Genomic DNA, 17,483 nt, shown 5'->3' on the forward strand with positions numbered 1-17,483 from the left:
CATGGAATACTTGAGATGAAATTAAAGTGACCTGAGCTTAAGGGGGTGCAAGCAGCGGGCTCGGTACGAAGGCTGTCCCAATGCCTGGGAAATGTGGTCTTCCTACTCAGAAATAATAGCAGTGGGAATTCTGCATTTTCTGCTGACGCCCTAAGGTCATGGACATTTTCTGCAATGTATAATAACTGTGGTTGGATTGCTTGAGTAAAGGATTTTTTTTAAGAGTCTGAAATAGAGAACATTATAAATTACAAATAAGAATAATAAGAAGAAAAGGGTCAGGAGTAGAACGCCTGGTTCTCTGATGACACCATGGATTTTTTCAACTATGACTCTGATGAGGAGGGAGGTGAGGCTGTTATCGATTTATTTATTTGTTTAAGACAGTTGTTAACCACCTTTCTACCTTGCAGAGCTCAAGGCTGCTTTCAATGTGAATTAAAAAAAAAATAAAGCCTGTAGAAAGCCACAATTTAATATTTCTGATTAGGGCTGCCAATAAATAAAGACAAAATTAGTCCCAAATAAAACTGTCTTCAACTGCCTCCAGGTCATTGCAAGTGAGGAGTTATCAAGGTGCACCTCCTTGGGGAGGTTGTTCTATAAATGTGGGGCTGACCCCAAAAAGGCCCTCTTTTATGAGCCCATCTGAGAAGCTTCTATTATTAGTGGAATCATCAGGACGGCCTCTACATGTGATCTTATTTCCCAGACAGGAACATAAAGGAGAATCCGGTCCCTCAGATACCGCAGTCCCAAGCCATGTAGAGCTTTAAAGGACACCAACACCTTGAACGGGGCTTGGGTGTAGATCAGTAGCTTGTGTAATTGCTGTAGTATCGGAGTTACACTCTTGATAGCTGGCTCCAACCAGCTGCAGCTTCTGAACACTCCTAAAGTGTAGCTCCAAGTAAAGGTGTCACAATAGGCCAAGCCTAAATGTAAATGTAAATAAACGGTAATGACTGGGGAAGGGGATGGCAAACCACCCTGTAATGAGTCTGCCAAGAAAATGCTAGAGGGTGTCACCCCAAGGGTCAGACATGACTCGGTGCTTGCACAGGGGATACCTTTACCTTTTAAAATGTAACTAAGGCATGGATCATTGTGGCCAAATTTAATCAGGAACAGCCATAGCTGATGGCACCAACCAAAAGGTGGCCAAAAGTACTCCATGCCACTATAGCCATTTAAGTTTCTAAGATGATGACTGTGTCAAACAACACTCCCAGTCCCAAGTAGGGCTGGAGAGGGGTTTTTTTTTCTTCAGTCTAATCATGCGCCTTGAGCACAGGTGGCAGAACTCCCACATTTAACACTCCTTTACCCAGCCAGGAAGAGCTGTTGTTTTGCTTAATAATCACAAGATGAAGACTGCCAAAGCGTCAACAGATATCATACTATAGCTCTATCATAAACGCCACAATTTCCTGTCTAGACCGTAGGCTAGAATTTATTTAAAAAATAATGCAGTACACAGTATTGTCTGTCATGTATCCATATATTAATAATATTGAGGATGTTTCCCCAAAAAGGGAGGTGGACACCTTGAGATGTCTTAGTGGCGTGAGGGAGTAGACAAGGGCTGCTGTGATAATGCAGTCAGTATGGCACCAAAACTTTTTAAAAAATTAATTTTAAATTTATTTACTTGATTATACTTGGCTTTTCTTCCCAGTGGCACTCAAAGCATCCTATAAAATCATTCTTCCTGCCTCAATCTTATTCTCTCAACAACCATGTGAGGTAGGCCAGGTTGAAAGAGTGCTTGGCTCATGGGCAAGCTTTCAGAGTGGGGGCTCAAAGCAAGATCTCCCGAACCTGAGTCCAGCACTAACAACTACTTTAAGCTGCTTCTCATTTAGCTCTCCTCCCCCTCAGAAGAGGTAGTAGCTCAGTGGCAGAGTAGATTGTTTGTGTGCAGAAGGCTCCTGGTTCATCCCCAGCATCTTCAGTTAAAAGGAACACATGGCAGGCGTTGTGAAATAGCACAGCTGCTGTCAGAGTAGAGAAGACTGACCTTGATAGACCAATGGTCTGATAAGGCAGCTTCACTGGTAAGACCAGATACAATCTTTTGTATCTTTATGGATCTGAATTTCTCAAGAGCCGACCAAGTTCAAATAATCAAGTAAATCCTAGCGTTGGAAAGGGCTATACAGGCCATCTAGTCCAACCTCTTGCTCAATGCAGGCTCAGTAGAAAGCATCCAGGATAAGGATCTGTCCAGTTGCTGCTTTAAGACTGAGGGGGAGCTCACCACTTCCTTACGCAGTCAATTCCACTGCTGAACTGTGATTTTTTTCCTGGTCAATATCATTCTCCATGTAGTTTAAATCCATCACTGTGCGTCATACCCTCTGCTGCCAACAGGAACCTTTCCCTGCCCTCTTTTAAGTGACAATCTTTCAAATACTTAAAGACAGCAATCATGTCCCCTCTCAACCTCCTCTTCTCCAGGCTGAACATTCCCAAATCCGTCAGCCTTTCTTCATAGGGTTTGGTCCCCAAGTCTCAGATCATTCTCTTCATTCTCCTCTGAACCCTCTCAATTTTGTGCACATCCCTTTTCAAGTGAGGCCTCCAGAACTGCACACAGTACTCCAGGTGGGGTCTGACCAATGTGGTATATAGTGGGACTGTGACATCTTATGATTTTAATGTGATGCCCCTGTTGATACAGCCAAAGACTGCATTGGCTTTCTTTACTGCTGCATCATACTGTCTGCACATATGATGATAATGATGGTGGTCGTGGTGGTGGTGGTGAGATTTATTCCACGCCACTCCTAAAGCCAGCTCATGGCGGGTTACAGAGATCCATCATAAAAACCCAAAAATACCCATTAAAACAGGACATCACAAAATACAATAAAACACAACAACATGGCGGTAAAAGCACACAATATTCGTCCCGTATTGCAGGGGTAGTCAACCTGTGGCCCTCCAGATGTTCATGGACTACAATTCCCATGAGCGCCTGCCAGCGTTTGCTGGCAGGGGCTCATAGGAATTGTAGTCCATGAACATCTGGAGGACCACAGGTTGACTACCCCTACCCTATTTTGCCTAAAGTGCCTAATAATGGGAGGGGGGTTGAAGGAGAGCCATCGATGTTGCACTGGCCAGAGTACTATATAACACTGGCACGGGGGAGGGGGAGAACGATTACAATCCACAAGCACCCCAAGATCACGTTCAAACACACTGCTACCCAGTATCTTCCATCCAGCATGCAAACTTCTCATTCTTGTGGCTTAGATGTAGAACTCTCCTTATTGAATTGCATCTTGTTCGCATTTGCCCACTTTTCCAGTGGATTCAGATTTCATTGAGCTCTTATCTCTATCTTCTTGAGTGTTTGCTACTCCTCCCCACTTTGTGTCATCTGCAAATTCAATGAAGAATCCCCCTACCGCCTTGTCCAGCTCATTGATAAAAATGTTGAAAAGTACCAGGCCTAGTACCGAGTAGGGGTGAGTGGTTCGGCGTAGCTCAGCTGCCTCGGCAATCACCAAAGCCCGAGGCGGTCAGCACTGTGGTGTGGAGAGGAGGGGCAGCGCCAACGCCCGTGCTGCCCCTCCCCTCCGCGTCACAGTACTGGCCGCTGAGGCATCTGAACTGTGCCGAAATGCTCACCTGTAGTACTGAGCCCTGTGGCACTCTGCTGCTCACTTCCCTCCACTCTGATAAAATACCACTGACAACCACTCTTTGGGTACACTTCCCTATTCATCTAACCATCTGAAACTCCAGTCTACAGTCCTCCAGTTTACCCATCAGAACATCATTGGGAACCTTGCCAAAGCTTTACTGAAATCTAGGTAAACAACATCCACTGAGTTTCCACAATCTAATAAGCCCGTTACTCCGTCAGAGAAAGAAACCAGGTTGGTCTGGCAGAACCTGTTGGAAACAAATCCATGCTGTCTTCCTCCGATCAACAAATTGTACTCCAGATTATTGCAGATCGCCCCGTTTAAAATCTGCTCCATTATCTTCCCTGAAATTGAAGTCACTCACTATCCTGTAGATTCCAAGGTAATCTCTGCTCCCTTTTTTGAAGATTGGGATAATATTCAATCTTCTCTAATCTTCTGGCACCTCTCCAGTCCCCCAAGAGGTCCTAAAGATGATGGACAAGGTTTCCACAAACTCTCCAGAAAGTTCTTTGAGCACTCTTGGGTGCACTCCATCCAGCCCAGGGGATTTGAACATCCAGTGCAGCCCAGTGCCTCTCAACAACCTTTCTGTCCATGTCAACCTGCCACCCAGATGCTATACCTTGCCTACTACATCCCTAGATGTATCTATATTATTTTGGGAAAACAGAGAGTCAAAATAGGTACTGAGCCTTTCTGCTTTCTCTCTGTCCTCTATCAGAGTTTCTCCACCTTCACCCAACAGTGGGTCTATTGCCTTGTTTACCTTATATTTGCTCCATACATATCTGAAAAAACCTCTTTTGTTATAGTGGGCTTCCCTGGCCAGTCTCAGCTCACTCCCAGCTTTGGCCTCTCTGATGGTTGACCTGCTGGTAGAAATCCTTGCACCTCTGGAAATGCTAGTCTTGATCCAAGATGGGGAGAGTCTGACTTTTAAGAACAGTCTGGAATGTGATGGCCTTGTTTGATCTTCATGTGGCTTGTCATATAATTACAAATACAAACCAGTCTTCCTAAAAGGCTACCAGATTCTCTCCTTGACTGGAAGTTAATCCCAGGGTTGTTGTTGTTGTTAATTAGCCTTATATATTACCCTTCCTGACAAGGGGCTCAGGACGGTTCACAAAATCATCAAAATAATTTTGTTTTTCAATTAGTCGTGGTTATTAAAACTCCCCTCCCCACATTCCATGCTCCTCCTTGGAAATAAGACAGCTGAGCAGTGTTGTGGTTTAAATACGGAGAGCTGATCCAATGAAACGAGAGACACCTGCCAATGGCCCTGAGCCAGCACTCTCTATTTTTTCACACATATGTATGCTTGGATGACTGAACTGTGGATCTCATGTCAGACTTGAATATTGAATAACATTTAAGGAGGGTGCAAAAGTGCAACTCAGTAACCCAATAAACAGAGGGAAGGAGCTAACTACTTGGGGGAGGGGCTGGATTAAGTGCATTTGCACACATCAGACAAGAAAAGAGATAGCCACACCACCCCTGGAAGCTCTTATATGATTTGACTTCTCTCAAGAGGCAGTTTTCCAAACCCTGTTTCTCCCTAATTGTAAAATAAATTATGAATTGGAGGCAAGAGAGGTGGTATCACATCAGGTGGCATCCAGTTACAAATCTTGTTTCCCATCACTGTGCACAGTGGCATGCCAAACTATTTCTTCTCATTGAAGAGGAACACCCTGAAGCCATCTCGTGCCAATACAAAAGGCAGCTGGTGTGTTACCGCCAGTAGGGGAAAAGCAATTGGCAGCATTTTAGGTTATTGGTCAACAAAATTTGGGAATGGTGTCATGAGAACTGATTGTCAGCACAAAAACGTGACTTGGCACTGAGGGAAAAGGAAGAGGGTTTCCAGAGGTATCAATAAAGCCACTGGGGAAGAGCAATTATCCCTCGTTGAACCTGATCAGCAGGCCTGCTGGAGAGACAAACAGAAGAATCTTCATCCACCAGCTATGGAGAGCATCCCTTGACCTGGGACTGCTTTTTAGTGAGTGTGCTGCATATCAAAAAGAACAAGGAACTCTATCTAAGAATGCTTAGGGATTCATTAATGGGCAACGTGGGTTCCCCATGCAGTTTGGCATGAACTGGACACTGCGTAGGTCTAGTTCATCCTTGCAGATTGTGATCATTCTTATTCCAGACCAGGATGGCAAGATGTCAGAAGGCAGCACATCTGAGGAGGGAGAATCTGCTTTGGAGGCCACTGACAATGAGGAGGAGAAAGAAAGGCCAGACAGTTCTGACACAGACCTCGAAATAGAAGGTAATTGTTCACTGCCCTGTTTTCCTACAAAATCCCAAATATTCTGTCAGCCCAGCAATAAACTAGGCTTGCTCAAGGTCATCCTGTGGCTCAGTGATAGAGCACTTGCATCTCCAGTTAAAGGGATCAGGTCGCAAAATGCTATGGAAAAGATGTATATGCAAGATCCTTGAGAATCCACTGCCAGTCAGAAGAGAGAATGCCAACCTGGATAGACCACTGGTCTGACTCACTTTGACTGTTTCTACACTGGAGATTCTGCATGGGCTTCAGACTGGAGTTTGAGCCAGCACAGGTTGCCCCACCTTTTTCTGCTCCCGCACAGGGGAGCATTTGGCCTGGTGCACCTCATCCGCCCCAGATTTATGCCCCCATACAGGAGCCAGGGCAATGTAGTTCCCAGTGTGGAAACAGTCAGTATAAGGCTTCTTCATCCCTAAAAGCCTGGGTTCTCTTCCTAAATAAACAAGTGCTGCTTTTACTTTCCTTAGAGTTTCTCAAGGCATGGATCATCTATAAAACACCCAGAAAAACCTAGTCAAAGTTTTTAATAGAAAGACTGGCATTAATAATTTTAAGAGTCTCCTCTGCTTATCAGCCTTGCTTTTATACCCAATCTAGATATGCAAGGAGAATTTAATTTCTATATGCTCATTATCCCTGACTAGTATCTTCTCATTAGTTCAATAGTAGCTTTTTACACTGAGGCTATGTAATAATTAGGTATGTTTGGCACATAATTTGGAGACTGCTTTTTTGAAATTCTTATTTGTCTAAACCCCATACAAACTTGTTAAACATTAATGGGATTTTATTCAGCTATGATGGGGTTTAGAAGTAGAATGTCAGAAAATAAAAACAAATTCTGCCAGATGTGTACAGAAACTTCAGCAGATATAGCCCATGGGGGGCCTTTAGCATGATGCACATCAGTTCCACATGTGGCTTTCCATTGCTAGACTGGGATAGTTGTGTGAAATGAGCATCAACTGTGTTTAATTTGCTGCTTATATTATAATGCTGGGGTGACATAATTAAAAGAAGGGTAGAGAGACCTATGTTTTGTACCCGTGTTCCTGGAGTTCACAATTTTCCATGGAAGAATGTCAGAAATAATCCTCTGTATGACTGCCTTAGGGAATGTCACACTTCTTAAATCATTGCCCCTCTGCATCTCCCAGGCAGGGACTCGTCAGTTTGCTCTCTGCCATGAGTGAAGGGACAATACATTGCCAACCATACAGCTTTCCTTTTGCAGGTGCTGAGCGATCATTTACACCCATAAAGGGCGCAGAGCTGTACAGAGAGGCTTGCAAGCTGGTGGGAGTGATTCCTGTCTCTTACTTCATTCGGAACATGGAGGAGCCCATTATGAACCTTAACCATCATGGGCTTGGACCTAAAGGCACCAAAGCGATTGCCATTGCTCTAGTTGTAAGTACTACTTCCCTCACTGATTTCCATTGCCTCCGGAAGGGCTGACCTGCCCTCTCAGCCTTCCAGCAAGGCACTGTTTAAGAAAGATTGCAGAAAACTATAAAGGTTGTAGATGTGGACTCTGGCTTATCTGTCTTAATTTTGCATTTTCTTGATATTAATTGATTATTATCTTTGTATTGTATTTCTTTTTATCACCCACCTTGATTAGGACCCCCTTGGAGCCAGCTGCAGCCTGGGATTGGATGGGGTGGGCACAAATCTGACTTGTCAGCTGCACTCCCTGCCTCCCTGACCCCCCTGGAGCTGGCTCAGCAGACCTCAAGCCTGTCTACTGCCTTCCCACACAGCCCAGGCTGTGCAGGAAGGGCCAGCTGGAGGCATTTAAAGATACCTTCGTCCCTTTAAATGTCTCCTGAGGCACCAAAACGCTGATCCTCAGAGAGGTTTCCCTCTGCAACATAGAATCACAGAATAATAGAGTTGGAAGGGACACCCTGGGTCATCTAGTCCAACCCCCTGCACTAACAGGATCAGCTATTTCGTGACTGATTTGGCCAGTTTGAGGTTTTTGAACTGGCCTAACTCAAATCAATGCATTACCCGAATGAGGAAAATTCCAATCTGACAAGTACTGAATCTTTCCCCAGTGCACATCCTTTGTTGCTTTTGATGTTTCTTATAGCACAACTGAGGACTATAATATAGTTATATTGTTATTTTCTGAGCCTTCGGGGAGGGCGGTATATAAATCTAAATAAATAAATAAATATTGAAGAAATAATCATACAGTCCATTTTAACACACTTCAATGCTGATCAGCTGACTGTATTAACTCTTTGTGAAGCTACAGAGTCTATACTTGCTGGTGCATTATGGAGATAGTAATGGTCCCGAATTTAAATGACTGACTTAGGAGTTATAATTGTGGTTACACAGGTAGTATTTAGTGCAGTGAGTAAATGAAAGGCTAAGGTAATGTTTATTTATTAAGAATAGAAGCTCTACAGTGCATACAAGGCCAGTAAGCTGACCTCTCAGTTCTCACATAATTATCACAGCACTACTATAATATTACCATGGTTAAAAACATTGCAGATTGCCTGTTGTTTACAGCCTGAAGTATTGTTGAAATTGCTTTCCTACGCCTCTGCCAAATAAGGCAAGAACTCTCCTTCATAACTGAGAAGGGCCCTGTGACATGGACCTCCCTGCCCAGGCATTGAGTTCCGACTCACATAACCCTTATGACATCACAGTGAGCAAGATCTCATGATGTCCCACGGCTAAGTGTCTCTCCCTTTGCCTGTCAGTTCCTTGGTCCAAATTAAGGGGCCTGAAGAAAGGAACTGAGCTTCCCACAATGATGAAAATGCAGACCACCACAGGCCAAAGTCAAAATAAGTCCTTGAAATGCTTGAGCCACTCAGTCCTGAGACCAAACTACAGTTGTGAAACTGGTGAGATCTGCATATATGCATTTAAGTGGTGGCCCCACATTCTGTCCATTCTCCAACAACTGCACTGGTTACCAGTTGGATTCCAGATCTGACTTAAGGTTTTGGTGATCACCTTTAAGGCTATACATGGCCTGGGTCCAGTGTACCTGATGGACCGTCTCTCTGTCTACACCCCTCAAGGAGCTTTACACTCCACCACCTCCAACTAGCTGGTGATCCCTGGCCCCCAAGGAAGCTTGTCTGGCCTCAACCAGGGCCCCGGTGGAGCTGGAATAATTCCGTAGGGCCTGCAAAAGGGAGCTTTTCTGCCAGGCATTTTGTGGAGGTCAACTGAAATAAACAACATCTACTGGGCCCCCGAACATCTCCCCATGAAAAAAACACCAACTGGCCAACCAGGGGACTGTTAAAATGTTGATGTTGTTAAATTGTTATAAATCTGATGTTGTTCTCTGTTATCACTATTACTAAAGTAACTCATTTGACTTAGTTACCAAGTTATACTGTCTTGTTCCTTGTTCCCCATGTTCCATGTAAACCTCCCCAAGCTACAGGGAAGGGTGGTATGTAGATATAATTGCTAGCTAACTAACTAACTAAACAAACAAACAAAGTTGCAAGAAATAGTGAAACAGGAGCTGATATGGATTGGTGTTTTATGCTGGAGTAGCTCATCCCTTCCGATCAGAAATGGTTCTTCTGTATTGGCTCAACCTTGGTAGGGGAAAACAAGACACACTGTTGTCTTTTCTTTCTCAGGCCTAAAGCAGCCGGAGGGGGCATTTCTGATTAGGGAAATTATACGATTTGGCTTGGCCCCCAGTTCCTCCCTTTCTCTGGGCCTAAAGATTCATTATACAGTTCCCCTGATGCTCTAGTAATGGGAGCTTTGTATATTCCATTACAAACACCACCACATAGTAAATGGCCCATGCTCTATTATGTAACATTATCTGTCCAATAAATAATGACATATGGAAGCTACAGTGACCTTTGTAATGTGTATCGATTATCACCCAAATAACATTAGCTGGTTTGGCTGGCATATCTCTGCTTTTGGGGGTTGGAGTGAGGAATGAATTGGTGGAAAATAATCTGCAGAGCAACCTTAGAACTTAATGATAAAGGCTTTCTCCGTCAGTAAGGTAAACTAACCTGCTTGCGTTACTCCGTCCATGTTGCAATTCTTCATCCATAGTCCAACACAACCATCACCCACTTAGAGCTGGAGGATAACTGGATTCTGGGCGAAGGAGCCACGTACCTGGTACAGATGCTGCGGGAGAACTGCTACATCCAGGAGCTGGTATCCAATCTTTCCCTGTATGGAGAGTGAGGGGGTCCATTTATATTTGGCTTTAGAATAAGCTCTTCATTGGAAATTTTGCTAGGCAATTTCATTTTTGATCTTATGTGACTCTATAAACCATTCAGTATTTTGCCCAATTTTACAAGGAGACCACTGTGGCTAAATACATTCTATAAATGTACAAACTCCTACTTCTAGCCTCTGTGTATCTTGCTTACATTTTCTAGGGTATAAAGTGCGAGGAAGACTCTTGCCAGCAATTCTGCATCTCTGTTATCAATGATGATTGATAGACCTGGGTGTAAACTGCACGGAACTTTTATTCCAACCCCAGATCGATTCAGTCTCTGCCCTCTACACAGAATGCGATTTCCGTTTGGATTTTGGGTGATTTAAATTTTCCTTCTGCAGCAAGAAGGATTGATCTGGAGTGACCCTACCTTTATTGTGCGATATCTCAGAGTGCTTTTAACCCTCAATATTTTTCAAATCCAGATTGGGAAAGAAAGCTCCTGGTAGAGAACCTCTGATAGGTCACACCTGGTCATGTGACAAGCTTGCCTTAAAAGAGAAGCCACTAATTTCTCTCAACTTCTGTCGGTCCTGGATTTTTCCTCCCTTCTCTGCCTTTTTTGATCCTCTCCCCCCCCCCATCCAAGAAAAGAAAGAGGCTCCCTGCTTGGTTCCTCTCCCCCCCCTTTCAAGAAAAGAAAGAAAGAGGCTTGGCTCCCCCCCCCTTCTGAACTACCCTAACCACGTGCAGAACACTATCCTGTTTCAATGGGGGGGGGGGGAGAGGAAGACCAGAGTTCAAAGCGATCTGGATTCAACAGGATTGAGAATGGAATAAACAAAGTAAGTGCAGACTCTGCCCTGGTCTAGAAGTGGCAGTGCAGAACCACTGCAGAACCACTGTCAGGTCCCCAGGCAAGAGACCTTGAAGAAGAGAAGAGATGGGTTTTTATACCCCGCTTTTGACTACCCAAAGGAGTCCCAAAGCGGCTTACAAACACCTTTCCAGTCCTCTCCTCACAACAGACACCCTCTGAGATAGGTGGAGCTGAGAGAGCTCTAATAAAACAGCTCTGTGAGAACAGTCCTAAGAGAACTGTGACCATCTGGCTGCATGTGGAGGAGGAGCTGGGAATCAAACCCAGTTCTCCAGACTAAAGTCCACTGCTCTTAATCACTACATCATTTAGGATTTTGATGAACTTAATGTGGTGTCAGGCAGAGAAGAAATTGCATGTGAATCCCCAAAAGTATCCCAGAATCCTCTGCACTTATGGCTCGAGCAAGCAAGTCAAGTCCTGCACCAAATTATTCATTTCAGCTACCCCCAGTCTCTGTTGCACACACAGTATCAATCCTTTTAGTTCTAAATTGAGCTAAAACAATGTCTACATCCTGAATTCCTGTGTTGAGGGATTTTTGTCAACCAGGACAAAATATTTACAATGTGTGACATGAATAAGCTACATCACATGTGCTTGAGGATATGATCCTAGCTTTATCATAATGTCAACCGTATGCTAAAGCTTACAGAGAGGATCAAAGGAGTTGTTTATAGATTATTTAATTGTTCCTCTTGTGTATGCTCATTCCCCGATTTGAAATTTGTGACACAGTCCTGTTTGATTAATATCAAAGCAAATCCCATCCTGAACACTTTCCTCTTTTGTAAAATATTACTTCTTTGGATTCGGATGCTCATATCGTTATGTTCCTTCATCAAAAATACTACACATGGTGCCTTCTTCTAATTATTCAGGGTTCTACAATGCCATCCTAAGCAGAATTTCACTGTTCAAAGCCCATTGACTTTCATTGACTTAGAAGGGTACAACTCAGGCGTATTCTCTTTTTCAGCACAATTCACAACTTTTCAGAACATTCTGTTTCAAAGCTCAGAGGATCATAACACCAAACATAGCAGGTCACTTGCAACTAAGGATGCATGACTCTTTGTTTTCTTAATATTATTGTTTCACCCACCTGTACCACCAGGTTTTTCCATTCATTTGGTTCTTTAACAACATTTAAATGCCATTTTGCATCATGTATATGCAGCTTAATGCTAAAGTTAAAGCTAGTAATTGTAAATGTCAGCTGATGACAGGCACACCTTTTAAGGCCACTTACATATTCTCAGCAGAGACAGTTGACAAAGCTACTATCACCCACTTTGTGAACCACTGTCCTAGAACAAATGAAGATCATGTGATCTTAGGGCAAGTCCACAAACTGTCAGTTCCTTAATATTGCAATTTGCAAGGGAACGTCTCTGTATTGTCAGTCTCATCACAACACTCCCTAAACATTTAGAATGGAATGCCAGGTAGAATGTCTATCACAATATTATGAAAGGTTGTACTTTACTATGCTAATATGGTGAGCTGAAAATATTGTTTGGTTGCAGAATAGATTTTGTTGGGATGCATATGTAGTAATTAACAAAAATGTAGATTTCATTATAGCTTTATTGAGTCTTTGCCATTGAGGAAAATCTTCTTAAAAACGGTTAAAGAATCCAGAGATCGTTCTGATTGGGCCTGGCTGGACTGAAAAAGCACAGTTGTTTATTTGGATATTATAATTTATGTTGATTGCCTTTGTGCTCAGGCCTTTTTCTCTTGAATGCTTAGCAACTTAGAGGGGGGCTGTATTCTTGGCTGTATCCACTTGGAGGTTGGCAACCTGATCTGCAGTGGTGAGTGGACTGGAAACAGCTGAGGATTTTTAAAATGGAAAAATGGCCAGTGGGAGGGGGTTGAAGAACCACCTCCCCATTCCTTATTCTTTGGTTACACAACAAGTGTAAATACATGAGGGTGCTTTTTAGCGTAAAAAAAAAAGAATAGTCAACATTTCATTACATGCATCTGTATGTAACATGTCCTTAGAAGTACTCAGAAACAGATGCAACTTGGGGCAGCTCTGTCTGAAGTTTTTTCCTTCTTTTTCCCTATACTCCTCTTTGACCCTCCCTTCAGAACATTTCCAATAATCACCTTGACACAGAAGGAGCTGAAGCCATATGCAGGATGTTCAATGATAATATTTCCAATATCCGGGCCATTCAGCTTGCAGGTAGGCTTCTTGGGGGGATAAACCTTCAAGAGTCAAAGCAAACTCTTCTGATGACAGAAACTAGGCAGGAGCATTGAAACAATACTTAAATGCCCAGAAATATTTTGAAGACAAAATAGAGACTATTTTGAAGACAAAATAGAGACAATGAGAGACAATTTTTGGGTATGGTGAACAGCTGGAAGCAAAGGGCCGGAAATACTGTGCCCTGTGCTTTACATACTGATTCGGGAAATCCATTCATTTCTGCTTGATCTGACTGCTGGATGACAAGAAAAAAGTCATGTGATACGGTTGGCAGGGCCAATTGTGATTGGTGGAACACGCTTTAAATGTGGCAATGCAAGGGTGCATGTGTCGAGTCTTTCCCCAACCGCCAGCCTTGACAAAATTGATGTGGGTGAGTGTCAAGCATCTAGCAGTACTGTGTGTTTGGGATGGTGGGTTTCCACAGCTCTAGTAAGATCTCAGGTATCTCCATTTAAAGCATCTCAGAGAACAGCTATGGAAAACACCTTTGCCAGCAGCCTTGCTGAGCTGTTGTCAGTCAGAATAGGAAATATGGGGCTTGGTGATAGGCCAGGGGACTGACTCAGTAGGAAGCCGCTTCCTGAATTCATTGGTTGAAAGTATTAGGGACGAAAGTTGCAGGTGTTAACAGTGACCTGCAGCTGCCTTGAAATAATTCTTGTAGGCTTCCAATGACTTACTAGGACAACATAACATAAGGAAAAATACATTAAGAAATGTGTAACATTCCTACAACCCAGCTCTATGCTGATTTTAATATATGAGAGTATAGCGATTTTTTTACTTCTCAATTTTGCCACTACCCAAAGGCAGGTGTGCACAATATTCCTAAACCGATATTTTTTCATACAAGCCATCATGTAGTATAATGAGTAACAAAGAACTCTTCCTCCCATCATTTCACTGTACAGGTGTGGTGAAATAGATGCCTGTATTTTAAATGTGCTCGTCCTTATGGCTCGCCTTCACAGAAGTGAAACCCTCTTGTCTGAAACAACCCCTCTGGTCTTGTTAACATCCTCTTTTTCATCTTCAGGGAACAACTTTAGGGAAGAAGCAGCACCGTACTTTTCTGAATCGCTAATGGTGAGTAGGTTGTCTGTGGGAAAAACAGAAAAGTCAGGAACCCAAAGAGGATCCATATATGCATAAGGCCATAAGTGAATAGATGAAATGTATTTAGACCCCCTTGTCATAATGCTGAGGGTATTTTGCAAGACAAGTACATATTTGCACAGTAAACCTCCACATCTGTATGTGGAAAGTGCTCTCAGGTTGCAGCCAGCTTATGGCAACCCCATCAGGTTTTCAAGGCAAGAGACTAGCAGACGGGGTTTGCCATTGCCTTCCTCTGTATGGACTTACCCATCCAAGTACTAACAGTACAAGTACCATCTCTATGAGTGATCCCACTCATCAGCTATATGACCCATTATGCACGGGGGGGGGGGGAATAACACACGTTCGGGGTGGAATGGCAGGGACTAAAATCACCGATAGCGCAGAGCCGGCTGCAACCGGCCGCAGATTCTGTGCATGCTGCCGAAAAAGCCACGTTAGTGAAACGCGGAAGAAAGCGCAGCTTCCCGGTGACCGGGGCACAACCAGAAGCGGCGCCGGGGTCGCAGCGTGCATAATAGGTTACTCTGGGTTTTGCCGCCGTTGCGTTGCGTTGCGTTGCGTCGCATCGCGTCCCGTCCCGTCCCGTCCCGTCCCGTGCATAAGCGGTTTGCTTCACTTCTTCCCCCTCCGCGTTTTCCATGTGACCTGAAATCGCCGTTTCGGCAGCCGTGCATAATGGGCCTATCCCAAACCCTTGGATGGCACAGCACTTTCTCTAAGCCCCTTGAAGGTATTCTGGGAAGCAGCCTGGTCTTCCAAGCACTGATGAAAACAGTTTGGTGTCCAGGCAGTGGCAGGTGGCAGTTCTGCTGTTCTCCCTCCTTTTTAACAAAGGGATGGCCACAGGGAGATATGATCTGGAGTGTTGGTCATGTGGGGAGAGAGCCTGCTTAACTCTTGCCTTGCCTGCTGTTCACCAGTTCAAAGCCTCTCTGCCCAACATATGAGGGAAATTATTGGCAGAAAAGACATGTGGGGGAGGTCACTTCTGAAAGGGAGGACCAACAACAGGAGAGGAAAGAGTTTACGTGGGCCCAGCCCTACAGTTCTCCACTTAATTGATTTGAACCTTTTAAACCCACTTTTCTTCTCACAAAGGAGAAAAGTGTATGTGCCAGGCCTCCTCACAAGCACATGCACTGACAAAGATTGGTAATGCACAGTCTTAAAGTGGGGTTTAAGAGGTAGGCTGCCTTAATTCAAGGACCCAAATATATGACATATCTAATATACTTGATACCCCTCAACCTGAATAAAACTGGGTTGGTTTTAAAGGTGCCACTGGACCATAAATTTGTTCTGCTGCTTCAGACCAACATGGCTGCTCGAATATACTTGATGCCATTCCAACATGGGTGTTTAATGCATGTGTTCTACCAGTGTGGTTGTCTGAGCAGATGACACCACTTTGGAGATGTTATTATTCTCATTATTACTCTCTCCCATTGGGCTCGAGATGGTTATCCTTATCACAGATGAACTGGTTGGTGTGTTCTTCTCAAAGAAAGTTCTATGCTCAGGCAGCGTTGGCCACCGAATTCTGCCTCATTGCTGGATGGATCTTGGTCATAACACAGCAAATGAGCTCAAAGAACATGCACCATTCCTCTCCACAGGGCAATTACAGAGTGATTGAGCTGGACCTCAGCCACAACGAGTTTGCGGAGAAAGGAGGAGAGCTTCTGGGACAGTTGCTGGGTAATCCTGTTCATTTCTTCTACAGAGTCATCACCAGCCATCCTTGCAAATTGCGAATTGTCTGATCTAGCCCAAGACCCTGGAGAGCCACTGCTTGTCTGAGGAGACAATGCTGACTGATGGGCCAAGGGTCTGATTCAGTATAAGGCAGCATCATGTGTTCACAGCGCTTGTTTCCCACCACCAATACTATGACATCACTTGGGGGAAGCCTAGAAGTGACATAGAGCTCCAGGTTTTCAGGGTTTACCTTGAAGTGGCATCATGCCATTGCCAATGGTCACTCCCAAAGTCTCTTCTCCAATCTCCCGAGAGTCTCCCTAGGTCATGTCCACTTTGCACTCTCACAGTTCTCAAACTGTCCATGGGAACAAGGAGTGTGAGGGTACATGCACTAAAGTGAAAATACGTTATTGTCATAAAAATCATAGAATTGGACCTCTAGGGTCATCTAGTCCAACTCACATCTACCTACCCACCCACAGTGACTCCAATTTTATGCCCAAGTGATTCTCCCACCAAAAATCTTCAGAATCCAGCCTGGCCTGGCCTGGAGGAAATTCACCTACCATTCCACAGTGGTGATAAGCAATTCCCTGAGTGTGCAAGGAAGGGCCACAAGAGACAAACACTGGCACATCCCTTCCAGCCCGCCTGCTCACAATCTGCCTAAGTTAACAAAATCGACATTTCTATCATATGACTATCTAGCCTCTGCTTAAAAACTTCCAAAGATGGAGAACCCACCACCTCCCGAGGAAGCCTGTTCCACTGAGGAACAGGTCTGGGGGATTTAACTCCCAGAAACCATCAGGAATGGCTGAGGAGCTCAGGCATCTATATGCACTAGCTATTTCTTTTAAAAGCACATATTATGACACGTTATTTGAAGATCATGATGTTGACAGCCCCCTTGCATGCCCTTAGAAAGAGATTTCCTCTCCCCCACCCAATTTTGCTTCTTCAGCAAGTTCCTCTACTCCTTGTCTTCAGCCAACAACGAGTCCCTGGAGGTGCTGAAGCTGAGCTGGAATCACCTGCGGATGAAGGGGGCAGTGGCCCTCAGTGCTGGCCTCAGGGTAAGTATCTTCCCACGCTGAGAAAGAGAGGAAGTCCTGGGATCTGGAGATGTCTGAGTGACGAGACATCTTGAGAACAGGACAGTAGAAGCAGGCCTGTAGTAGGGATGGGGACAGCTGCCAGGTGAAATGAGTATATTGTATGCACACGCAACTTGGCTATGCATGAACAAGCATCCCAAAAAGTCCAGGGATTAGTTTGCATGTGCTGAAGCTCAACACAAATACAAAATGTGTGCATTGCTGGGATCAGACAATGTGGTGACTGCACATACCAGGATAATTTAGGCGCAGCTGGGAGGCTCC

At 44.2% G+C, this 17,483-nt stretch overlaps 1 protein-coding gene across 1 annotated transcript in view; it reads left to right on the top strand.

The window, feature by feature from the left end:
- Window positions 1–38: 38 nt before the first annotated feature.
- The window catches only part of LRRC74A (leucine rich repeat containing 74A), a 28,325-nt gene continuing 10,880 nt past the window's right edge, over window positions 39–17,483 (top strand). The window contains exons 1-8 of the mRNA XM_077319014.1: window positions 39–349; window positions 5,830–5,952; window positions 7,211–7,386; window positions 10,048–10,155; window positions 13,152–13,248; window positions 14,315–14,364; window positions 16,017–16,098; window positions 17,092–17,177. Coding sequence (XP_077175129.1) covers window positions 313–349; window positions 5,830–5,952; window positions 7,211–7,386; window positions 10,048–10,155; window positions 13,152–13,248; window positions 14,315–14,364; window positions 16,017–16,098; window positions 17,092–17,177 — 759 coding nt within the window. The 5' untranslated portion in view covers window positions 39–312. The remainder of the gene's footprint in view (window positions 350–5,829; window positions 5,953–7,210; window positions 7,387–10,047; window positions 10,156–13,151; window positions 13,249–14,314; window positions 14,365–16,016; window positions 16,099–17,091; window positions 17,178–17,483) is intronic.

Source organism: Paroedura picta, chromosome 2, assembly GCF_049243985.1.
Source record: "Paroedura picta isolate Pp20150507F chromosome 2, Ppicta_v3.0, whole genome shotgun sequence".
In the NCBI taxonomy this organism is placed as follows: domain Eukaryota; kingdom Metazoa; phylum Chordata; class Lepidosauria; order Squamata; family Gekkonidae; genus Paroedura; species Paroedura picta.